The following is a 26,643-nucleotide window of genomic DNA, read 5'->3' on the forward strand; positions in this document are numbered from 1 at the left end:
AACACAAAGAGGACAAACACGTTGGATATAACAATTTGTTTTCAACTGCATCTCGTCATTTGAGTGTGTACTTCTCACAACCACTGATCTGTACAGATCAGTGCGCACAACTACTAACGTTGGCAACCAAGGTCAGTTCAATACTACAAGGTCACCAAACTGATTCACGCATATAAGGGCTGCATAGCCTAATGTTAGGCCTAACTATCCACACTCAACACTGGTATATGGCGTGTGCCAATCGTAGTTGCCAATGTCGTCTAGCAGAAAAGCTTTCGCTTGTTGTAATTTACTTTCATATTGCAAAAAGATCAGTAAATAGGAGAAACCAAAGTCAACAAATGATGGATGGAAGCTTTAACTTGTTTTTTTTTCTCCAGTATTTGCAATTAAGCATTTCGTTTTTTTTCCCTCGGTTTTCTTAAAATAACAAATAGGCCTAGTACCGAAATTCGGTCGGCAAAAACAGGTTTCGGTACTAAAACCGGTTTACAGTGCAAGCCTACCCTCAACTCTCAACGAATTGCGAACAAACATAATTCCTACACACATACTGTATATAGGGGTAGTTGTCAATCAAATAACAACAACTTTGTATTTGTTATTTGTTCCCCCGATTTTAACAAAACTTTGGACGGTTGCCTCCCAGAATAATTGGCAGCCGCTGGTATAGGCAATATTATATCTGTTACAATTCTATTTGGCTAGGCCTATAAACAATAGAGATTCTGGAAACACTTTCTGTTTATTTCATGACTTTTTCATCCTCCTAGGAGGCATATAAGAGCCACAATGAAGATGGGAGATAGCATAGCTCCTTTGAAGGAGCCTGGGGTTATTTTCTTCCCCAGACCCCACCCCCCAACCAAAATCTTATATAAGCTTCAAATGGTGCATAACGAGGCGTATTTGCAATTAGACACGGGATTTATGTCTATGTAGATCTATATATATATATATCAATGGAGGTACCTCCATGATATATCTAAAAGGCATTTCCCCGACTGATTAAATTAATAATGTTGGCTGAACTTTTGTTCAATGGGCCGGAGTCTTATGAAGGATTTTAAACAGGGAGGGGGACTATATACTTTAGGGTCACTGAAGTCGAATCCTATATGAATGAGGATCTGGGGTCCTTCCATAGACAGACCAATATCTCTTAAATACCAAATGGTGTATTCTGAGGCATAGGCCTACTTAGATTATAATGTAGGTATAAATAGGTAGATTTAAAGGGCGACCTAAATCTTCACGGGAGGGTCATATATGAGAATGAAGTATTTTATAAAGGATCGAGGGGTGCTGCCATACGTGGTGTTATTGAAGCAGACTGTCATGTATCAGTAGGTTGAGGGTTAGGTGCCTCCTCTAGAAAACCCCCCAAATAATGAAAAAAGTCCCCCTCCTTGTGCATGCCTCTGTACAGAAGAAAAGTATAGAACAGAAATAAAGAATGAAATAACAAAACAGCTACGTGCCTATAGCACTATATAAATGCAGCAAAATAGTATGACTATAATTACGTCTAAATGCTTGAAAATGACACCACAAAATAAACGAGCTGGTTGTCTGATGACTTCGATACAAACTCACAATGTAAAGAATTGTTAAGCTATCAAAGTTAGAGTTCAAAAAAAGAAGGAACATTTTATTGTATTAATTAATCATTCGGGGCAAACACGTTTATAGATACTTATATAGACCTAAATTATAATCTAAATATGCTTCGGAATTCAACATTTGATGTTCAATAAGTTATTTTCTTTTATTGAGGTGGACTGTCAGACTACGTCCCCTTCATAGGGGGCAGAACTATGTCAATCTCTTTTCATAACTTGCTCATTGGTTAAGAAAAAAATCTTCAAGTTTCCCACTGAAAGGTGTTATAACAAATGTTCGAACAAGTTAAGCAAAAGAGTCATTTTTTGGGGAAAATCCCGGTCGCCAGTGTAATATCCTACAGTATGGAACATACTGTACAGCGTACATGGGTATACGTTGGTAAAGATACAAAAAATGAGAGAACTCGATTATTAAAGCAAGCAGGTATTTTGTTGAACTGCCTTCTACATTACAAGAGCAAGTGAACAACTGATATAGAGAGGAAGTAATTTCATATAAGAACAAACATGGCATGTATTTGGTGGGACATGTATTTTCATTCATTCCCTATGTTCTTGACATTTAAATTTTATTTCTGTGATCTATTTACATACATATGATTTGTATAGTGTTATTGTATTTGCACTTAAATTTCAAAGTGATAAGCTACGATTGTCTTTGCTTATTCTTGGCACCTTGCCAACTTCAGGTTGGCGTCATATTATACTTCTTATTGTTATTGGAGTAGAGCGCGTGGTAATAAATGTACGGAAGCGTAGAAAAGACATATTGATGAGATATTCAACAACTCGCAAATATGAAAAGAAGTTTACAATTGACGTTTTTTCCGGGATGTATGGAGATGATACCAAATGGTTCAAAATCTGAAAATGTATCTTTGTCGAGATACACCTCGCCAAAACGTCAAGTTTCTGTTTTTTTGTCAGCTTGCAATATAGTCCCTCTTAATACAAGGTTATCTTCGTCTGCCAACGGAATATCCCTTTAAATTAACATGGGTCGAAACTATGAATTATTTATAATAAATAATACTTCATCAACGGTAATTATCGCTTCATTCGAAATTCGTAATTTAAATCACTACAGTCATACGAAATGCTTAGCATGTTGTACAAGGGCAGAGTTAGAGCACATTGTCAGTCAAGGATCCCATCTCAAAATCTTGTCCCTAACTCATGATATGGTCGATTGAATGGAACTAATTTCGCCTGGTCAAACCCCTCATTTTTCCCTGGGATGGATCGCAGTGGGTAATCTGTGATGTCATTACGGCAAATGTTTTTCAAAACCTTTATTTTTCTATGATAATCTTCTTGTTCATTTATCCTTGATATAGTTGGAATGTTCGCTTAGCTGTCAAGGTTCTCTGCCATTTTAGAATTTCAACAAAATGCAACTGTTTTTTTTTTAGTAGAATTAATTTTCTCTGTAGAAACGTTAGTTAAAAATCATACAGAAAAGCAAAAAACATTTTCCGTTGGATTGCCATGATCATATCATTGACTCTTTTGTTGCCAGATGCATTCAGAAAGTTCCACTTCATTTTGTAAAAATTCATATCGTCACCTTATAACATTCTATGAGGGTGTGGGTTTTCCCTAAGGATGAAGAAATGTCAAGAATTTGTATTAAGCAGACAACTTTAGCCAGTGGAAGATATCCCTCTAAATATTCCTGTATGACGAGATAAGTAAAGTTTTGAAGCTTTTCAATATAGAAGAAGTAAGTGTACACATAGGATCTGCTTACAGGTGGTAGGATCAGGGGCGGGGGGGGGGGGTGGGACGGGGGTTAACAACCCCCACTTTTTCCAAAATAGCAAATGTGCCCTACTGGCAAATAAAATGTGCCCCTTTGGGGGGGGGGGGGGGAAGAACTGTCTTTTGGAATATCATAAGCCTTTGTTAAATTTTAATATTTCAAATTAATTATTTATTTTTAGTCTGTACATGCTATTCTAAAATGGCATCCCACATCTTTTTGTAGCACAGTTAACAATAAATGAAAATCAATCAATGTTGCAGCTCATTCTACTAGGATATTATTCTATACTTGATGATGCCAAATCCTACTTCTGTGTCTAGAGTTTTGAGGCTATTGATGCATGCCTTGCTGTACTACAAAGGAGATTCACTGGAATTACTGCAGGGTCATATACAATACTAACCCATATGGAGGAAATTATAATTCTAAATGCAGCAAATCGCATAGCTTTTAAGATATCAGATCAGCTTGTGAAAACAGACACCAGTGACATTGATTTTCAGCAGTTTGATGTACAGCTTACGTTGTTAAGGGGTACTATTCTCCAGCAATTTCCTGACGTGAAAAGAATTACATCAATGAGCACAATCATTTCTGCTATAGCAGAAACACCCAAATGTCCAACCCTTACTTTCAGAACTTGCAAAACTCATTCATTTATATTTGTTGGCTCCTTTAAGTACCGCTTCAGCTGAAAGATCGTTCTCCACACAGCGTCTTCTAAAGAATTATCTGAGAAGCACAATGTCACAAAAGAGATACAACAGTCTGATGTTATTGAATGTACACAAATCTAAGACCGATGACTTGGATTTAACCGAGGTTGCTATAAGACTTTTATTCAACGAATGAACACAGAAGGATTTTTTTTTGGAAAGTTCTGAATTATGGATGGAGAGAAGTACAGATAGGTTGATAGAGTCATGTGCACCATAACAGTATTGATAGCATACTAACACATCATATATATTTAAGTTATATGGCCATTGGCCGGCATGTGTATCGGTTTATAGCATAACGAATGGTGGTTATGGAATGAGAAAGTGCCCCTCTGATGTTGTTCCCCCCCTGGACTTTTTGGAAGCTTCCTACCCCCCTGAATGCTTACCTGTCGATTGCAGCAATAAGGTGGTCCACTACCTGGTTATTTCTCGGACTGAAAACCAAGGGCGTAGGAAACGGGGGGGCTGGGGGCGCCAGCCCCCCAGTGAAAAATATGGGGGCGGAAGTGTCATTCCGCCCCCCGCTTCGCAAGTCAGAAAACCCTATTTTCATTTCCAAATAAGAAAAAAATCTCATTTGGAGCACCAAATTGCATCTAAGGCCAGGTGAAAATGCAAAATTATTTACAAAATGGAGTGGGTGTTGAAGTGTGCTACAGTATATTGCACCAAATTGCATCTGAGGCCACCTGGAAATGCAAAAAATTTCCAATTTCCCCTTAGACCCTCCCCCAGGCCGGCCATCAGTTTTCAGCCCCCCCCCCCACTCAATAGTACCTTCCTATGCCTATGCTGAAAACGTCATTTAACATTATTTGCTTTAGGTCTCCGTTGTCATAGCATACAAGAAATTCATTTTTATTTGAAGTTTTCTTTATTTTGATTCAATAATTTAAAACGATTACATGAATTATACACACTTTAGAAAAGAATTAGAACAATTTCCCGCTTGTAAAATAAAATAAAACTTGTTGATAAGTTTATCGTAACTATTCCTGTAATGTTTCATGTGATTCTTGTTCAACAGCTGCTCGTTACAATCCTGGTCCATGCCCAGGGGCAGCACCGAAACCAAATGACCATGTTACAAAAGAAGGTAAGTTCAACAACGAAGCAGTAAACTAAATCTATACACTAACCGTTACAGTTTAGGAAAAATCCACTAGAGTGACGTGCGCAGGATTTGAAAGTTGATGGGGGGGGGGGGGGGGGATTCTGTTACCGATTTAGGAATTGACGTTTTATTGAAGGCCGTCAACCTCAGCCCGGAGGCGTCGTTTTATTCTTTCTCGAACAAAAATGTCATAATCCTTGACTGAGGTCAGGGCATGGTGACCTCATCAGGAGCGTTACACATAAAATTCTATCCCTCCCCTAATTGAATCAAGGGAAATAAGCCCCCCCAGTCCCACCACCCACCCACTGAAAGATAGAATAATACACAAATGTGTTAATTTAATTTACATACACATATATAGTATGTAAGTATGTTACAATTGAAGCGTTTGAAAAATTTCAAAATTTGCGAACTATAACACTATAAAGGAGAGTGGTTTAACTCCTTAGACCATACTCAGACGACATAACATCTGATGGTGATTGGGCGTTCCCGTTGCTGCCCCCCCCCCCCTCTCCTTGCGCATTACACTGATCTTTTCATATTTCTCGGGACCTTCAGCCAGTTTCTGCGGTCAAGTTAAATGATATTAGTATCATATTTTGTTCACATTATCTGTACCAAAGTTACATCCAATGCCAGCTAGCTATCACGTAAGCTAACAGCATATAGTACTTTATGTGTTTACATTTGATGTAGCATGCAGGACTTTATAGTCATTGACATATACCGGTAAGATTGTGAAAGGATTTTTTATTTGAGGCGGTTCGAGGGTTATTTAATCAATTTTATGTCGTCTTTATGGAAAAGCAATGTCAAATATACTGTATGGTGTGCCCATTATGAACTTCTAATTTTTAACCAGTGATATAAGAAACAGCCAACAACAACAAAATGTGATATTTATTTTATTAAGTTCCCATAACATTATTTCAAATATCACAAACATCACAAACATCTAATAAGATAGAAATATATTGTTTTGTTGATTTCATTCTATTTGCAGGGTTAGGCTCAATTATGAAACAATTTATTTTGTTATAATGACACAAATAAGATAATAAAATTAAAATTTATTCTTGTTTTATATACAATCACATTATGTTCTTCATCTCTGACTACTAATTTTCATAATTAATTAACCATCTGAATTAAGTTGTCGGCTATGTTTTTATATTATCGGCAAAACAAACTCAAGATTCCACGGCAATTTTATGGATATGTCTTGGATTCAGAATACAACAATGAGCAACCATCACTGGATGATTTAAATACTAATGACTCAACACTAACCCCCGCAGGTAGGGATGCACCGGATCCAAATTTTTGGATTCGGCCGGAACCGGATTTTGCCGGATAGTTATGAAATCCGGCCGGATAAAATCCGGCCGGAACCGGATTTTTTCATTACACAAAAGAAAATCATTAATAAGAAGTTGAAGTATGAAACAAGGAGCAAATCTTAGGAGAGGTATACGCATATTATAAAGAAGGTGAAATTAAGACCCCATTTATAAGATTAAATATGACTTGAAGTGGTGTAATCTACATTCCTTAATAAAATAACTACAATATAATTGTTGACAAGCTTGATACAGTATAATACTGCATACTACCTATGAAGTTTGTTTTAAAACGGGAAGCTACATTTCACAAATCTCATACTTTAAACTGAATAAAAAGATTATTTAATTGTCGTAATAACACTACTATCTGGAATTAGAATTGTCTTTTATTCATTATTTGGTAACAAATTTTTACATTGCAATATTATCTGTAAAATAAAAAAAAGCATTGTATCTTTCCAGAAGTGGAAGAAACTTCTTATCTATCTTTTATCTATCCTTTAAAATGGAATTGAATGTTCATTAGAACACTTAATGATTTAGGTTTATCATGAACTTTTAGGAACTTTCATGGTGACAAAAGATATCTCTTTCTGTGAGAAAATTTGATACTGTTTTTTCTGTGACTGGCACCCCATTTGGTGGAAACTCTTCTAGACCATTGCTTCATCTATTTATAAAAGTGCCAAGATTACAATTTGCATTTTGCCATGACCACAAACAATGAGTAACAATTGACAGCTTTCTAGACAGGAAATGGACTGTAGTGGTCCACAAAAAGGGACATTGTTTTGACTTCTTAAGGTCCTAATGCACATGTTTGTTAAAAAAAATCAGATGTATTTAACCATATAAGAGATTGTTTCACACATAAAATTCAGAGAAAACATGAATGCCAACAATAATGGGAAAGTAAAGATTCAATGGAACAGTATTTTGACTGATATAAGTACATGAATGGTCTATTTTAACTGCACAATATTAAACTGATGAAGGCTGCAAGAAATGATTTCACTGCAAACTGTATTTGTTGTATATGGTCATTTTCACAATCAGTGGTGTAACTTCCAATATTGGCACTTATTGCTTTGTAACTCAGTGACCAAATACCAGAATTCTTAGATTTTTTGCCATTTGACCATCCTAAGTGAAGTCTACCTTGGGTAGCTTAACGAACTTTCTCGGTTTCTTCAGGTTGATTTGGTGGCCATAAATATGCTTAAAATATGCTAGTTCAGCCGTACACTCTCAACTACACTGTTTTTGTCAGAGCCTGTACTTATTGGTGGAAGGTATTTTCCAGTTCTTAGTTGGTTGATATTATCAACAAGTGTCCACACTAAGATGCAATTGTGTTCCCCAGGTTTCCTTCCTTTCCTTCTCCAAGGAACGGTGGCTAGATTTTGTCGTTTCGGAGATGACATTTACCGTTAAAACAATTGGTACCTAAGTTTGACTGCAACTAAGTTCTAGTTAAGCAGTGTAAATTTTGTTAAGTAAGGTTGCATTATTACAATAACTAATGTGTCTAATATCTGGGCCAAAAAATATTTTTCATTTGGAATTCTTAAAAAAATTGTGTTAATTTCAAATTTAATGTTAAGTTTTCCGTCACCTCCGAAACAAAGCATTCTTCAGTCCAAGATTTATGTAGACAATAGTATAGCCATTTTGAACTTATTAAAATATACCTCACCCCCTAACGTAATATTTGAGTAAAAGTTGTGACAACATGACCAGTCGTTTTAATATCTGGGAGATTCTTAACTTTCCGTTAACATGCGTCACCTCCGAAACACCTTGTCACCTCCGAAACAGGTTAGTTGGAAATTTGATCTCTACTGATCCAATAAACATCTTCCTTGGCTAAAACTCATATTACAGTAATTCTGTAGAGGTGTAGCAACCAGTATGATAATATCTTTTAAAAGGTCCTTTATTAATTATGTTAAATTTGAATTAAACTGTAAATTAATGTTTCGGAAGTGACACAATATTGTTAACACTACATTTTTTACATTTCTGCTGTTTGTGTACCATCACATGTTAATGGATGACTTGATCTACCTTAGAAAACACTGTAACAAACTGAACAAAGTATTAATGAAACTCTCACATGCACAGTTGATGAATAAATTACAAATATGTGTTTTTTGCCACTTTTTCCCCTTTCTGGACAAGAGATAGCGTACCATTGCTTACATTAATGCTATTGATTAACTTGAATGAAATGATCCATTAGTAATGAAGTGCTGTCCATAAAAGATCACAATCACCAAACATGCAGTTTTTAAAACTTTATTAACATGGGACAAATTTATCAGATATTAGCTCAATCTGCCTATGGTCTTTGCTATCGTTCGGAGGTGACATTGATTGTTTACATGTAATATACTGAACTCTCCCTTTGTTTGAGCATATTTCTGAAATATTCCACTAGTGCATACACTTGTGCTGCAGTTATTTGTTACCTTCTGTGAGTTCTACAGTGCTGTTGAGTACATGTTCACAGGTTTAATTTTGCACCATGTTGACCTGTACCAGTATACACACTAATTTGCATGATTGACCTAGTTTCGATGAGGTGTAACAGAAGTGTTAGACACCACCATCGATCCCAGAAAATACACACACAGCTTGCTACCATCGTTAATATAGACACTAGTGTACAGTCAGTACAGCTACAGCACAGCACATTGTACAAACGATACAGCGATGGACATCTCAGGTCCAGCTAAAGATAACAAGGTATCACATTTCATTACTGTCTGCATTTTGTAGCCACACGAACAAAACGTCACTTGCAAGTAACAGAAAGTTACATTTTTCAGATGGCCGCACACGGTTTGGGGCGAGTCTTCAATGCCTTTAACAACCAATTACAAACAACTAACCTTTATAGAGTGAAAACTCATTTAACTCTAGATTGTTGCTCCAGATGGTCTCTTAGGCCTTGTTCACATTTAAGAATGCAACCTGGGCAATATTGATATTAAGTCCGCAAGGAGGATAACTAGTTAAGAACAAGACGCATTCACATTTCAGAACGAGTAAGTTTCGTCTGTTTGCGAGATGAATATACTGCACAGGCGTATAAAGGTCATATCAGCTGTTTACATTCCCTCTGTGCTTTACCATTGTCTTATGTTCTGTACTAGTACGTACTACTCCGTACACCACTGCACCGCAACGTACTGTAATATTGTGACGAGCCCGGCTCCTCCGATAGTAAAACTATATCGGGACTCGCGATAGAAAGGTACTGGGATATCTTGATGCCGTATTTATGCTTCTTCAGGAGATGTCTCGAACGGAAGAAAACAATGAGTTCACAGAAAAACAATTTGACAAGATCGGATTTGATTAGTGATTCGGTATAATTTCTTCTCTGTCGATTCTCTTTACAAATAAAACTAAATTACAATGATTTGACTTGACTTGACTTGACTCCGTCAATTAAACAATTAAAAGGAGTGATGAAATGGTAACGAAGCAATGACGAAGCGACGAACTGATCACGGAGCGCTGACGGAGTGATAAACTTTCGGCCCCCTTTTACTTTTATACCTTACTTCTATAAAATCCCTCTGCGCACAATCAGTAGGCAGCAAATAACCTGACCATCCTGTATTAACTTAACGATATAAAAATAAGTGCACTGGCACTGATCTGCCCTGATTGGTTGGGAGTTTGGAAGTCCATCCCCTTTCTATGGAAACTTCCATACCACGTGAGAGAACCTTCTCGAATGTTCCACAGACATAATGGAATCTATTTTGGGAAAAGGCCCTGTACCAAGATTCAATAAGATAGTTAAAAACTTCTCGTGGGAAAACTGAATCCATGACCTAGATAAATACATAAGAGGCCTGTAAGGTGTCTCGATGGAGTGTTTCAGTAACATCAAAGAGATGGTATCACTATTTCATAACATCCCCCTCAATCTTTTAAAATTTTTGGATACTCCAAAATTTTAACATCACACTGCTTTAACTTATCATTATCTCAAAAAGGTAGTGTACTGTAAGCACATTCACTAATATTCATTGACTTCAATAAATGGTCTTCATATATCTCAAAGGTTAACATCTTGGTTACGAATTATTAAAATAATCATATGTTATATACATAGACACTATTTCCTTGAAATTGAAGTGTACCTCTTCAATATTGATGACATCATATGATGTAATCTAAAAAAAGTATCATTAAGGTATCTCAAAGTTACATGACACAGCAAAATATGCAGTATCTCTTACAAAATACATTTATGCATTTCATACATCAATAATACATTTACATCAAAAGTGAAATCATGCCGTGATTGGGGAGAGATCAGAGAATACTGGACTTAGTTATCTTTTAACTGAACAGAACACCTTAGCGTTCCATAAAAAAATTTCGTATATTAAAAACGAACCCTAAAATATTACAAACTCATTTACAAAACCTCCTCTTTAATGAAGGCATAGTTTCAAAACTGCTTTGAAACCTTGTGAATCATATACATCCACTTCAAGAAAATCAAGAAAATGTGACTCGATAGCATGGTGTCCCTAGGTATGCACTCCGAAATGATCTAGTAAAGTACCAAAGTACTAGATATTCGATACCATAAAAGAGACCCCATAGACTATGACATCAACAAATCTTTCTTCAAATTTACATAATAAGTAACATCTTGACTTTTCAACTTTTTGCTTCATGAAGAAATTAAACTTTTGCATGAATATTTGAGGAAAAGAAAATATATACATAATTTCCTCAAAAGATCTATACTTTCATTTGCTTCGATAACTGTTGCTGTAAGCAAAAGTTGCACATCTTCAATGCTGTCTCTGAATAGCCTTCAATATAACATCAATGATGCAATGTAAATATCCTTAAAATATTTCTCAATATATGAAAACCCATGTTGCTAATATTCCGGATATGTTCTAATTGCCGGGTAAACGTTTGAACGAATTCATAAGGAGAAATAATGTATACTCATTACACATTTGTTATAAAAGATGAAACTAGGTCACTTAGTGGTGTTTTTAACAATACACCATACAGTACAATGACTTCCACTTAAAAGGTATGCAGGTAATTGCCATGATGCATTCCATTCATACAATCGTGGGTAAAACACCTGTTCATCTGAACTTAAGGCAATATGCAGTTATACATACTTAACCATATAATGTTTGCAACATCCTGCCTGGATTGCCTGTAATGTTCAATTCCTTTTCATGGAGAAAATTCATTATTTCCCCTGTGTTGGAATATTTTCCTACATTCCACCAAAAATCATGAACTCTTAAAGCCTGAAGGAAAACATGGTGTCTGATAGGTGACCAGAACCTGTAATTCACCCAATTTGTATCGAGCACGTTGGACTTTCATGTCTCCTTGTGGAGCATTTGCAAAAACTTTCTTTTGCCTTAATATGCTATCTTTGATGGAAGGATATGGAATTGCTAATCCTTCATTATGTGCTCTATTCTCCAGAAAGGATGCAACATTCATTGGCTTAGTGCTCATAAGACACATGACATGATCTGAAGTTACCCCTGGCAAAATGTTACCAAACTCATCATGAAACTCAATATGTGCATCTTGCATGACATTAACATTTTCTGCATTAGAAGTGTTACTACTCAAAACATTTCTCATTCGAGCAAGCTTTTCACTTGATGGACCTTTTGTTTTCAAGACCTGACGCAATTTCTGAATGTTGGTGATATTCTTAGTTTCAGAAGATGCTCTTACAAAACATGGTTTAAGCCTGTTATAATTGAATACATCACTAAGAATTTCTCCTTTGAGAGTGGTCAACAAATAATGAGTCCTATCCAAAACTTGATGGATCACTAGTGGTCCACACCATTCTGCAGCAATTTTGCGAGAGTTCGCAGTCAAGGAGGAAGACGTTGGCTTATATAGATACACTAATTGACCCGTTGAATAAATTGCACCCTTGTCCAGTTTTGCACTTATCTTAACATTTTGAGCATCTTGTTGCTTCTTTTGTAAGACTAACATTACCCTAGACAAATGATCAAATCGTTTCTTTAACAATGCAGCATATTCTCCATGAGATTGTGATAATCCTGCCATTGGATTGAATGATAAATTTGTAAGATTTGGTGGCTTACGTCCAAATGCAAGTTCAAATGGGCTATAGCTACCTAACTGAGGAGAGGAAAATGTGTTATATGCATAAGCTGATGTTGGGACAAATCGTACCCAATCCGTACCAAACTGATTTAAGTTCACTTTGAGGAAATTTGAAAGTGTCTGAATGTGTCTTTCAACCTGTAAGCTTCCATGATTGTTTACACTGATGAACTTTTGTTCAATGCCTCAAGCCTTACTTAAGAGCTCCACTAATTTTCCTGTAAGGGAAGCTGCCGCATCACTTATAATACAAGACGGTGGACCAAAGGTTGTGACTACCCTCTGCAATAATGCCTCACATATTGTTTCAGCATCGAGAGTCTTAAGAGAAACACATACAACAAATGTAGTGACCTCATCACAAACAACCATCAAATGTTTAAATCCTGTAGCCGTTGTGGGCATAGTCTTGAAATCCAGACTAAGTAATCAGGAATGCGAGCATGATATTGTCTCAATTTGTCCGGTTTTTTACGGAATTCTTGACAACGGAGACATGCCTGAATATAATTACTGATGCGTTGAAACATATTGCGCAGATAGAAATGCTGTCTAATGGTCAAATATGTACGCATTACACCCTGATGATTACTTAACAAGTCATCATGATATCGAGATATTATTTGTTCTACCATAGTCTCAGGTACGACTAACTGAAGAGTCATCTTAGCATCATTAGTCTCATGCAAAAATATCCTGAATAACAAACTATTACATAACAAATAATCCTCTGCTTGAGAACGAACAGTTCTAGCATGCTTAACATTACTTGGAATAATATCATGTGCAAGAAAATCATAAATTGGTTTGTAGTAAGGACAAGTTTGTTGTTGAATTTGCAACTCTTTTACATCAAATGGCAGATCATAGTTTTTGATCAGCTTTCCTTGAATTGCCTTCATGACTTTATTCAATTCCTTTTGTTTTGGAATGTGCCCTGTAACCAAATGATCAATGTTTGTTATGACTGGCTTTGGCTGAACAAATAATTCTGGTGGTGGTTCTCTGATTACCTCTTGCACTCTATGTCTATTCTGATCCACTAATCTTGGCTCTGTAGGTTGAGAAACACTTGCAAAATTTGGCACAACTAATATGTCAGGACTATATGTATGTCTATTTTCACTAGGCATAGTAATAGTAGGCCTTTCAATATATGTTTCTCTCTTGTCATTAAAAACAACTGGTGTAATCCTCTTTTGTGACTCAGATTGTGGTCTCTGTGTAACATGATCATTAGAATGTGTTGCCTTAGGAACGGATGTCCTATTAACTCTATTTGTTGATTCTTTGGCTGAGGAATCCTGCTTGGACTCCTTAGTGACTTTATTTGGAAATAAATCTGGAATTTTGACTCCCATTGACCTTGCCTTTGACCTTGTCATGATTGGATTAAATGTCTCCTTAGGTGGAGTTGAAAAATCCTCACAAGAATTGACCTCTTGAGCAACCTGATCTATTTCAGAGTGAAATTCCTGTGGTGCTCTAGACAAATAATCTGCCAAAACCAATTCTGAGCCTTTCTTATAACCAACCTGAAATGTATATTCTGACAATTTGAACAGAAGCTTACGTAGGCGTGAAGTTGCTGGTTCTTGTTTTGATTTAAACAATTCAACAATGGCAGAGTGATCAACATATGCCTCAAATTCTACATTTTGCAATAAATGTTTGAATGCTGTCACATTAATAAATAGACCCATCATTTCTAATTCAGTGACACTATACCTCTGACATGCTGGTGGTAATATCTTAGAGTAATATGCAATAATATTCTCTTTGCCATTAAGTCTTTGTGTCAGGTATGATCCTGTTGCTACGCGTGATGTGTCGCTATATAATACAAAACGACCATATTTCTGTGGCATATGCAATATAGGTGGATTACACAACAACTCTTTAATACTTTGAAATGCACACTGATGTTCCTCTGTCCATTTAAATACCTTTCTCTTACGACTCAAATGATGTAATGGTCTCAATAGTGCTTGAATATTTGGGAAAAACGAAGCCACATAATTAACTGCACCTACAAATCGTCTTACTGCCTTAACATTGCGTGGTTTCGGTGTGTTCCTAATCGCTGCACATCTGTCATGCAAAGGTTGGATACAAGCCTCACCTTCTGTGGTTATTGAGAGCAAATGTCCCATATATCGGACTGAATTTTGGAAAATGCTACACTTTTTCGGAGAGATTTTCAATCCGTTGTCCATTAAAACCTTAAAAATTGCCTGTAGGTGTTGTTTGTGAGATCGTTTGTCTGCACTGTACACAATAATATCGTCATGATGAGCAATACAGAACTTATTTGAATTTGGGATCGTTGCCAAAATATCATTAATTTGCGACTGAAAGATCGCTGGAGATAAATTCAATCCCTGTGGTAAGCGTTTATAATAATAATGCTTTCCTCCATGAAATGAAGCAATACCTGTATATTGTTGTGCATGAACACTGAGTGGCAGACAGAAGAATGCAGACTTTAAATCAAGAACACCCAAAATTTTGGCTCCAGAGTACCCTATGGTACGGATAGTCTCATTCAGTAATGGAAATGGGTGATTGAGACGTTTTATTCTACTGTTCAAGTAGCGAAAATCTGTGACAACTCGCACTAATTTGTCAAGCTCACTGGCGACAATGACTTTGTCCTCATCTGAAAGTCTATAGGGACGTATGTAAAATGGCTCATCATTAGTAAGCGTAACATCAGCCTCATAATTTGGACAGTGAGATAATTCACCATACAGGGAAAATGCATCTCTATGTGAGTCTAGAAATTCATAAATGCTTTCTGTTTCTGAAGCATTTAGAATACTTTGTTCCAAATTAATGTTTTCTCTCATGATTTCCTGTTCGGATTTGGAAACCAGGGGATCATCGGCTGTCAAATGTGGATATCGATGTAAATTATATCGTGTAATTTCATCACGATTCTCTTTAGAGTTAGAATTGGTTTGAAAAAGAGACGGTTTTTCGATGTCTCTCATGACATTGAGAAAATCTAGAGAATCAGTAGGTATGTCTTCTGTGACCGTAATGATATCTGCTAAATCTAAATGAGCCACTGTGCGAGAAGGATGCAGAAAAATTTTCCGGTTACCCATGTTCCGTAGTAGAATCTTTGTTCTACCTTTATGCATTTTCACTAACATTCGTGAAGGACACATACGAGATATTAGAGGAAACGGTTTAATAACCACATCTGCATTTCGTGCATATAGTGGAAGACGTCCCTGTACAGTAATGTATCTTTGCTGACCTGGGTAAATAACAAATCTCTGCACAGGCCCAAGGAAAACTTTGGCTTGTTTAATTCTAAAACAGTTTGTTGTAAAGTCCAAAGATCCATTCAATTCCTTCAGAGTTTGACTACCTAATATTAAGTCAATACCTGTCAGGTTTGCAGCAATTAAAGCAGAAAGCTGAAATTCATGACCCTGAATTTTGACCTGAAATGTTATCATGCTATACGCATGAATAAACTGACCATTACCCAACTTTAGGTTTACTACATCAACTGAGACTGGTTGTATAGAGGATAAATACTTTGAATTTTGCACTGTAGACGAAGAAATGATAGAGCGTGTCGCTCCACTATCAAACAACAGTGAAATTCCTTTACCATCATGTAAAGTACCTCTTACAAAATTACGTGTGTCCAGTTGAATATCCACATTACGGTCGTTCCCTGTATATCTAGAACTAGGAATATTACTATTCTTCCAAATATTATTTGCTTTACGTTTCGATCTTCCCTTACTTGGTACTTTGTCTGGAGTCACTGTATGATGAGTGCTATCATAAGTGCTCCCTAATGAAAATTCTGTGTTGGTACTCTCTTTACATCAGCCTCCATTTCATGGCTTAGGCGAATTTGACAATATTGTGCAAAATGACCTCGATTTTGGCAGTAGTAACATGTAATTGAAGGATTAAAATATGGTAACCTTCTCCTGTTATCATTTTGACCTGTCCTAGGACCACGAGAATCACGAGAACTATATCTTTGCCTCATATCTTTTGGATTGTCTTGCGATTCTGACCTACGTGACTGATCAAACTTGGTCTCTAACTCCTGAATTTTATTACACAACTCGTGTATCTCAGAAGATGCAGAAATAGTAGGAGTCTGAACAGAAGACGCTTTGTCGTGCATTGCCATAAATAGTTCGGAAGAAACTGGGGGTTGACTTTGTATTTGTAAGTCAAAATAGCACTGTACTTTCATGACCAAATCTGCAATTGTTGCTTTTGGTGATGCAGACATTAACACTGCTGAGCGACATTGCAAAGGCAGGGTCGAGATGAATTTATCTTTAATTTGATCATCGCCATAACTTAATTGTGCTGCAGCTTTGGAAATTTTGGCCAAATGAGCTTGAGCTGTATCACCTGGCGTATAAGCTTAATGCGTGAAATGCCTGTGATTTTGCATAGGAAGAAGTCCCTGGACTGAAACGAGCAAGGAATTGTGTGCGCAGATCAGCAATAGTTGAAAAATTTTTGTTTTCAATCCATAGTCTGGCTTGGCCTTTAAGTGTTCGCTTAAATATGCGACATATTTCATTTAATTCTTCCGCTACAGGGGTGGTTTGGGACGGCAATTTATGCACCTCTAAATAATCTTCAAATCCCAAATAATGAGCTTCGGCTAAATCTGCATCAATTACATCGCCCTGAAATCGTGATGGCAAAAAATCAGTGGGCCTATGTTTCTGCATAACATTAACAGAGGTAAAAGTTTCCTGTTCACTGACGGACATTATGCCGAATACAATTGGGCTAGTTACGAATATACAACATGTGCCTATACTTAATTGAACACACTATCGGCCGTAATACAAATAACAAATATGCAATACATGGACACGATTAAAATAACTTATCGGTACACTCTGATCTCAAATAGGGGTTGTTGGGATACAAATTGGAATGATTTCACTCACCCTTAAGTTTAACTAAGAACTGGTAGTGGAACTGCAAACGATGATTGAAGTCCCTCGGTTAGTAGTAGTAGTAGCGGCAGGTAGTAGCGGTAGCAGGTGGGCCTACATCTCGTAAGAACTTCAGATTCGTTGGCCGTTAACATCGGGTAGAGTCTAGATCGCGAAAATGTTCAGTTCTGATGTTTTGAGCTGTAGTATGACTAACCACGTACTAGTTGCGCGAATGTTCAAACGCGAACTGCATGCTGGGTTGATTAAGGTTGGTGTACAGACTTAGGCTAGTATAGGCTGACTTCCCTCGTAGAGTGTGTATGTTAGGCTAGGTCGTGAACATACGTTGTGTTCCTCGTTAGGTCTTCGGGCCAAAAAAAAAATCCTTCTGTTCGTTATTGATCGTAACGAACGAAAGTTGTGAAAAGTTCCGTTACCGTTTTGTTCCTGAAGAAAGCAACCGATCTCCACCATGTAATATTGTGACGAGCCCGGCTCCTCCGATAGTAAAACTATATCGGGACTCGCGATAGAAAGGTACTGGGATATCTTGATGCCGTATTTATGCTTTTTCAGGAGATGTCTCGAACGGAAGAAAACAATGAGTTCACAGAAAAACAATATGACAAGATCGGATTTGATTAGTGATTCGGTATAATTTCTTCTCTGTCGATTCTCTTTACAAATAAAACTAAATTACAATGATTTGACTTGACTTGACTTGACTCCGTCAATTAAACAATTAAAAGGAGTGATGAAATGGTAACGAAGCAATGACGAAGCGACGAACTGATCACGGAGCGCTGACGGAGTGATAAACTTTCGGCCCCCTTTTACTTTTATACCTTACTTCTATAAAATCCCTCTGCGCACAATCAGTAGGCAGCCAATAACCTGACCATCCTGTATTAACTTAACGATATAAAAATAAGTGCACTGGCACTGATCTGCCCTGATTGGTTGGGAGTTTGGAAGTCCATCCCCTTTCTATGGAAACTTCCATACCACGTGAGAGAACCTTCTCGAATGTTCCACAGACATAATGGAATCTATTTTGGGAAAAGGCCCTGTACCAAGATTCAATAAGATAGTTAAAAACTTCTCGTGGGAAAACTGAATCCATGACCTAGATAAATACATAAGAGGCCTGTAAGGTGTCTCGATGGAGTGTTTCGGTAACATCAAAGAGATGGTATCACTATTTCATAACAGTACAATCATCGCACATAAACAGTTAACTGTATTCAAACAACTCCGTACTGGCATTACCAATTTTTAACCCAGATTTGAATTTCTTCCAAACCCTTCAGGGGATGAGCAAACGATCTTGCTAGTCAGTGTTTTACTGCTTGATGTCGCATTTGAGGCTAATCTAACATCAAAGGCGTTTAATTTTAAGGTCTACTGTATCTGTATACAGTGGGCTAGTAAGTGCAACTTCTTTATAGGCCAGGCCAGACGTAACGGTTTAGCCTTTTACTAACTTCCATAGCAACCGAACCCAAAATCATCCGTTTTGAAATAACCATCAAATTACAGAGTTTGGCCTCTTCAAAAATCTGTCAGTACGGCGTACAATGAATTTAAGGCTATAACAGTAGATTTAAGTGGACTGTCATTTAGTTTGTTTTTGTCTCACAACCGTTACCGCATCTTGTCTGCAGTGTTGGTCAAATCGGTTCAAAGAAAATGAAATGGGTTCACGAATAGCATCGTTTGGTAGTGTTTCTGTTAAGAAGGGCAACGCTCTGACAAACACATACATGTACGTACTACCCGCCCAATAGCAACTTGATATATCGGAAATCTCGGGTCACCGTTAAGTCTCCGACCATTCACATCACATTTACTGAGAATGCAGGATAAATTCTTAAGACTGCATGCCGACTTGAAGTATGAGTAAAGGAGTGTTCACACTAAGGGAATTAATTTCCCTTGAGGACTTGAAGTACGGGTGCATTCTTAAATGTGAACAAGGCCAAGCTGCTGTTAAATGATTTTAGCCCATCATTTATGCAGCTTTTGACAAGTGTTAACCTAACTTTTCACTAAAACTTTGATAGAATGTGGATAGGTCATGTTAATGAAGTGTTTTTTTTCCAGAATAATTGACTGAATGTCCTCTTCAAATTTGTAAAAGGTTACAGGAATGTGACAGTCAGTTTCACTGCCAAAAGTGTAACCAACATAAATGATACTGTAACTAGCAGTCAGAATGGCTAATGGCTACGCAATGTTAATCATTTCTTTTTGGTTTAATATTTCATATGCAATTAGCCAAAACAGTGTGAATTTAACCAAATGATTTTTAATGGATACAGTATTGTCTCCAAGTTATCATGAATGGCAGCAAAAGCAGTCACAGTTCTAGTATCATGAATGTCATTAAAATATTATCAACATATCCTTCTAATGTTTTTCATACTTTCCAAGGTAAGTTCTATGTGTTTTAGCATGAATCAAGCCTTCTGGGTTGTGTAAACGTTTAGCGTCACCTCCGAAACAAAAGAGACTGAAGGTATATACAATATGTTGTATGTGAGATAATCATTTGCAATATGAGTGCCACAGTAAGAGACTTCAGCCCAATGTTTACAATTGCTTTTTAAATGCCCTTACTGTATTTGCTTTACCTGACATTTACCTATTTTTTATAACATAAAACTATTGTATTCTGTGTTCTGTATTCTTTCACTTGTTTCACTAGTTGTACAGGTAGTTGATGTACATTCTCTGCTACTTGGCAGAGATATTATTTATTTAAATCAGTGTTTCATTAAAGATGTTATGAATATTCATTGAGTTAAAGTGTTTAATTCTTTGTTAATTAGCAAAAAAGCCTTTACAACAACTTGTAAACATTTTTGTCAAATCCGAAACACATGTAAAATGTTAACGTCACCTCCGAAACACGTAAGTGGGAAAATTCCAACTTTTGCAAAACTGTATGGATTTTTGTGCAACTTGGATTGGATATTAGCCCTCTGTAAGGAGACATTATTTAGGGTGTTTGACTTGGCCTTATCTTTTTATTAAATAGTTTAAAGTTAAAATTAAGAAAAACAATCCTTGATTCCCAATAAATTTTCAGTTAACATGGAAATATCTGCAATAGTAATAAAAAAATTCTGCCAAATCCTTTTCATTTTTAAGTAACATATAATGATAAGCATTTTAAAGTTTACTTGAAACAGAGTACTGTTTTAACACTGTGTAAATATGGTTGCTTAAAAAATAAATCTTTTTGCTTAAAGTTTCCTAGAGTCATACAGTCACCGAAAAATTACACCCATAAACGTATATGTTTAAGCTCCGAAAAGTTGAAGTTACAAAAATTTGAACCCTTTAACATGTGATGTTAGTAAAAATTTTAATATGGTGTTTGAAATTTTGGCCCTGAGTGTACAAAAGTTACACCACTGATTGTGAAAATGACCATATAGCTTCATATTATTACAGTAGTTGTATTATTTTGGTTGATCTTTAGAAACTGGGTCAGTCCATTGAGAAAATTAAATTAAACATGTTACACCTAATTTTTCCCTTACTTTGAATGTTTTTATGAATTTTTGGAAGTAGTTTACACTGATTTAATACCAACACCTTTTTAAGGAATATTTCAGGCCAGATTTTGAAAAAGATCTGGCCAAATTTTGAAAAAGATCCAGCCGGATTTTGAAAAATATCCAGCCGGAACCGGAACCGGATAATTGCTTCCTATCCGGCCGGATAGTCCGGCCGGAACGGATATCCGGTGCATCCCTACCCACAGGGCCCTTATACTTTGATATTCCCCAAGGTTAACTATTTTCTTGTGTTGTAATTGTCGCAGCTTATAAAAGTTTATCCTAATCAGTTTCTTTTATAAGTTGGTTATAGTTCAAATAAATAGAATACTTGATACACCACTTTGAGTACAACATTCAGTGAACGTGTGGTGACCATAATTTGCTACAGTAAATTGTGCTTGGAACCTAAATTATGAACAGGATATTGCTGTCTTAAGAATTGATAAAATATCAAGATCTATTAGAAGTATGCAGTGTGATGGTAGCCATTTTGTGTGGCAGTGTATGTATATCTGTAGTTGGTCAATTTTGTGATTTCAGACATGGTTTGAGCATAAGGAAAGGCAATTTTTGGAACAAGTTGATTATGGTAGCGTCACGTCATTGCCAATGAACCTACCATTGCAAACTAGGCGTGCAGTATATGTGGGTATGGAGGGTAAAGGGGCTGCGGTAACATTAAATAAAGAAGCTTCTCTTTTGCATCACTTTAAGCACATATATATGACTCGTTTGTGATCATATTATGTTGTACCTTTCATACGTACATACGTACAATCCCTAACTCACTCCAATTACATTGCTGTAATTAACTGTACCAATTTCGGATGTTAACTACGTGAAAAATGGGAAGAAAAGTCAGCTTTTTAGGAAACCTTTTTCAGACATTCCTGAAACATTCCTAAGACATCAGGTGACTATGTGACGTCACTGTTGGTATAACGCACTCACAACAATACTTTTAGTGTGTAAAGTTGTATACTTGAGCTGCCAAAAACATCAACGATAGTACTCCTTTTTCCCCGAAATGCCAGAATTCTGTGTTGTTGGAGGTTGTAGTTATACCTCAGCCAACAAAAGCATCAGCTTTTTTAGCTTTCCCAGTAGAAGAACTGACGTAAAACGCCGTAGACTTTGGATCAATTTTGTGAGATCCACGAGGAAAGATTTGTCAGCACCCGGAGTATCTCATGCCCATGAGTCTACATGCATGACCCTGCCTCTGTGTATGCTGCAAATGTCTCATTCTGAGAAACTTATACTTTCGACAGCTGTGGCGGACATAGCTAATGTGAAATTGACCCTTTCAAGTCTCCTCGTAAACAGGCCCTGGCCGTTCTTACATGTAACATTATATCATGCATATGTAGACCGTGTATATAGACCGTGCCTATAGGGTAGCATTGTTAGTACATGTAGTGAGTTACAACTCCCACCGAGTATGTTAATAATCATGTTAGGATTTCATCGCATTTATCCATGTCATTTGTCGTATTCCAGTATCGTGAGTTCGTGATACATGTGTTATATTGTCCGTTATGTTTGTTCCGGCATCTACATGGTCCAAGGAGTGGAATAAAACGGTAATATATAGCGATCGGACGTTTTATTTCGTTAGTGACTGTCTTGTGATTGTGGGAGGTTACTGGTCAAGGCCTGTTTCAGCTAGACCTAACTCTATGGAACTACACAAAGTCACGGTAGTATTTCGCCCAGGATTGAACGAGAAGCGTGGATTTGGATATTCACTGCTAAATTTGGTTTATTGACAGGATACTTTATCTGTGTTTGTACTTTTGGATATTAAAACGAGTGAGTACTATGTTCAGCTGAAGCTTAGTCATGTATATGCTACCCTGGTCGATTCGGGCCATTGTCTTCTCGTAGTTGTTCGATTATGTTTAGTGTTTTGGGGGGTAATTCGGTGACAGTAACGTTAACTATTTTCCCGTCACATATCATGCATGAGGCATCTTTTAGGTCTATTCTTCTGTTCAGTTTGCGGTATCTTGCGATCAAATTGTATTACGGAATCGGCAAGCTGCTTGCATGTTCTACAGTATATTGTACCGTACGTACCTATTGACGGTCCGCTATGAAACGATGCCTCCATATGAGTGGAAATTTTGCTAATAAAATAACCCATTTTACTAAATTTTCTTCTTAAAACTAGTTGTTTACTTTCATATGTTCTTGTTTTAAGCTAACAGCTTTTCAAACGCTCGAAAGTGGAAGTCAAATACAGTGCAATATTTCGCTATCTGTGTATAAACAGTGCCTAGTTTAGCGTTTGATTTTCGCGGTATACACATTATGACGTCACACGGTGACCAGAGGCTCCTTTGGGTCAATCTCTGTTTTCAGACATTCCAGAGGTTCATGTCACGTGACTACCCAAAATGTCCATTTTCGTGGTCGTTTTTTGATGGGTTATAGAAGGTTTTCGAAGATTACTTTTTACACATGTTGATTATGGGTATGTAAACTCCCAAATTAATGGAAAATCCCCCCAAAAAATTTGTCTCCATAGTTGGTCTTTAAGTCGCGTACTGTGTTATACATATGTAGTTGCAGTTATAGACACTGTAGTTGCTGTCCTCTTTAGTCAAACTGTAACAACTTTTTCAATCCCAATTATAATCTACAAAGCCTTAATGGAAACCGCCAATTTTGCCATGTGATCGAGTAAACATCAGTTTTGTATCTTCAGACACTTTCGTGGGTTATTGCACCCGTTCAGGGAATTATACAGTAAACTTCAACACATGTCGTAAGTAAGGGAACTTTTTCCTTGTTTCGAGCAGTTAGATTCTCCCGACCTTTGCAAGTATAAAGTCTCTCTATTTCTGAGAACGGTCAAACCATCCATGAAAATCTGAAGCTGAAGAATAGAAAAATCAGCGAGAGCTTAATCAATTAGCTATCCTATCAGAGAACAATTAATGCCCTAACCATCCCTAGTTTACCGTATTATACCATAATACTTGGAATTGTTGGTAGAATTTGTCAATACGCTGGCACGGTAGACAAGCCATGAGTTGATGTATTTATCAGAACTGATCTCTAAAAGGATCTGTCTGAAGCACTTTGAATTTGAGCACACTTAGATAGTACAGCATGATTGTATATCACTAAATTATCGTACCTGATGTAAAGAGTCAGCAAAACGAGATATTTTTTGGGTTTTCTTGTTTTAACGATAGCCAGCGAATCAGTGCAGACCACCCCAATGCAAACCACTACTGGTGATGATCCTTCTATCGTGGTGAGAATTACATACTTAATTACATACAATTTTGAAGTAAGAGAATATTGTGTTTGAGGAGTAAGATTTAAGATTCAAAATTTGATGATGATATGAGCAATTATGATGTTGCCTGGCTGTACAATACTGTATGTTGGCTGTTAATTATCACTTCCAGTGTAGACGAGAGATCTCACAGAAACAGCAAAGAAATAAACTTGGAATACTGTAAATGAATAGAAAAAAAAATTGAAATTGGTATATTTTTTCCCCTTTGTCATCCAATAGTAAAGATACCCTTGAAACTATTCGGTTACGATGTCACTCTTTGTAGGAGAGAAGGTTAGATGTTGTGATTGGCATTTAAAGTAAATTCCATGAATCTTGGAAACATCAACCCTATCAGTAGAGCCAATTAGAACATTCTGTTTGTAATAGCTTAGAATCTTCAGAGATTTGCAATGAATTCGACACAAAGTATCAAGACATCAATGCTTCCAGCTAGATTGTATGAATTACCACCAAACAAAATGTCTGTGCATTGGAGTGCGTATAGGATGAGGAACCTCCTTTCCATGTGACGTTAATGTTTCTTCCTCGTTCAGCATATTGTTCTGTAGGATTTTTTTTAGCTATTTTAATACTCCAATAAAAATATGAAGAAAAAGCTGAATGATCATGTACTGCTGTTAAAGGTCATATATTATCCATAATAAGATAAGATATGTCACTTCATGGATTGCTTGCTTGCTATTAAGTAACTTGTTATGTTATTATTAGATAAAAGACTGCTTGGATGTCTTCAATGCTGGTAATACAACCGATGGCATCTACACAATCAAACCAACTAACTGGACTGGGGATTCATTTGATGTCTTCTGTAACATGACTGACGGAGGAGGATGGACGGTAAGTCAAGTATGACATGCTATAGTATAGACGATATATTGTAAATGTATATGACTGACGAAAAAGGATAGACGGTAAGTTTAGTATGACATCCTATAGTATAGACAATATATTGCATATGTATAATGTGACTGACGGAGGAGGATGGACGGTAAGTCTATTATGACATCCTATAGTATAGACGATGTATTGAATATGTGTAATATGACTGATGGAGGAGGATGGACGGTAAGTCTAGTATGACATCCTATAGTATAGACGATATACATGTATAATATGACTGACGGAGGAGGATGGACGGTGAGTCTAGTATGACATCCTGTAGTATAGACGATGTATTGTATATGTATAATATGACTGACGGAGGAGGATGGTTGGTAAGTTTAGTATCACATCCTATAGTAAAGACGATGTAATGTATATATATATATATGTATAATATGACTGATGGAGGAGGATGGACGGTAAGTCTAGTATGACATCCTATAGTAAAGACGATGTATTGTATGTATAATATGACCGACGGAGGAGCATGGACGGTAAGTCTGGTATGATATCCTATAGTAAAGACGATGTATTCTATATGTATAATATGACCGACGGAGGAGCATGAACGGTAAGTCTGGTATGATATCCTATAGTAAAGACGATGTATTGTATATGTATAATATGACCGACGGAGGAGCATGGACGGTAAGTCTGGTATGATATCCTATAGTATAGACGATGTATTATATATGTATAATATGACTGACGGAGGAGGATTGACGGTAAGTCTGGTATGACATCCTATAGTATAGACGATATATTGTATATGTATAATATGACCGACGGAGGAGCATGGACGGTAAGTCTAGTATGACATCCTATAGTAAAGACGATGTATTCTATATGTATAATATGACCGACGGAGGAGCATGGACGGTAAGTCTGGTATGATATCCTATAGTATAGACGATGTATTATATATGTATAATATTACTGAAGGAGGAGGATGGACGGTAAGTCTAGTATGACATCCTATAGTATAGACGATGTATTGTATAGTTTGCCTCAAAATTCCGTGCATATTGTCAAATTATAAGCACCCAAGGGTGTGCTCTGTACAATAGTAATACACTCATTCTCATTGACAGTTATAAAATCATTTAATATTAAGCATTCACACTGGTCAGCAGAATCACTTTGGACGATTGGTACGGAATTAGTTTGTGACGCAAGGGTCAGGGGTTCTGTTCCTA

General features: G+C 36.8%; 1 protein-coding gene and 1 long non-coding RNA gene across 3 annotated transcripts in view; one reads left to right on the forward strand and one right to left on the reverse strand.

Moving 5' to 3' along the window:
• Positions 1-26,643, reverse strand: part of LOC139973550 (uncharacterized) — a 287,989-nt gene that overhangs the window by 140,006 nt on the left and 121,340 nt on the right. The window lies entirely within an intron of this gene.
• Positions 1-26,643, forward strand: part of LOC139973546 (fibrinogen-like protein A) — a 132,146-nt gene that overhangs the window by 2,615 nt on the left and 102,888 nt on the right. The window contains exons 2-4 of the mRNA XM_071980306.1: positions 5,140-5,208; positions 24,453-24,514; positions 25,274-25,402. Of these exons, the coding sequence (XP_071836407.1) occupies positions 5,140-5,208; positions 24,453-24,514; positions 25,274-25,402 (260 nt within the window). The remainder of the gene's footprint in view (positions 1-5,139; positions 5,209-24,452; positions 24,515-25,273; positions 25,403-26,643) is intronic.

The sequence above is a fragment of the Apostichopus japonicus genome, chromosome 9, assembly GCF_037975245.1.
Source record: "Apostichopus japonicus isolate 1M-3 chromosome 9, ASM3797524v1, whole genome shotgun sequence".
NCBI classification, from domain to species: Eukaryota; Metazoa; Echinodermata; class Holothuroidea; order Aspidochirotida; family Stichopodidae; genus Apostichopus; species Apostichopus japonicus.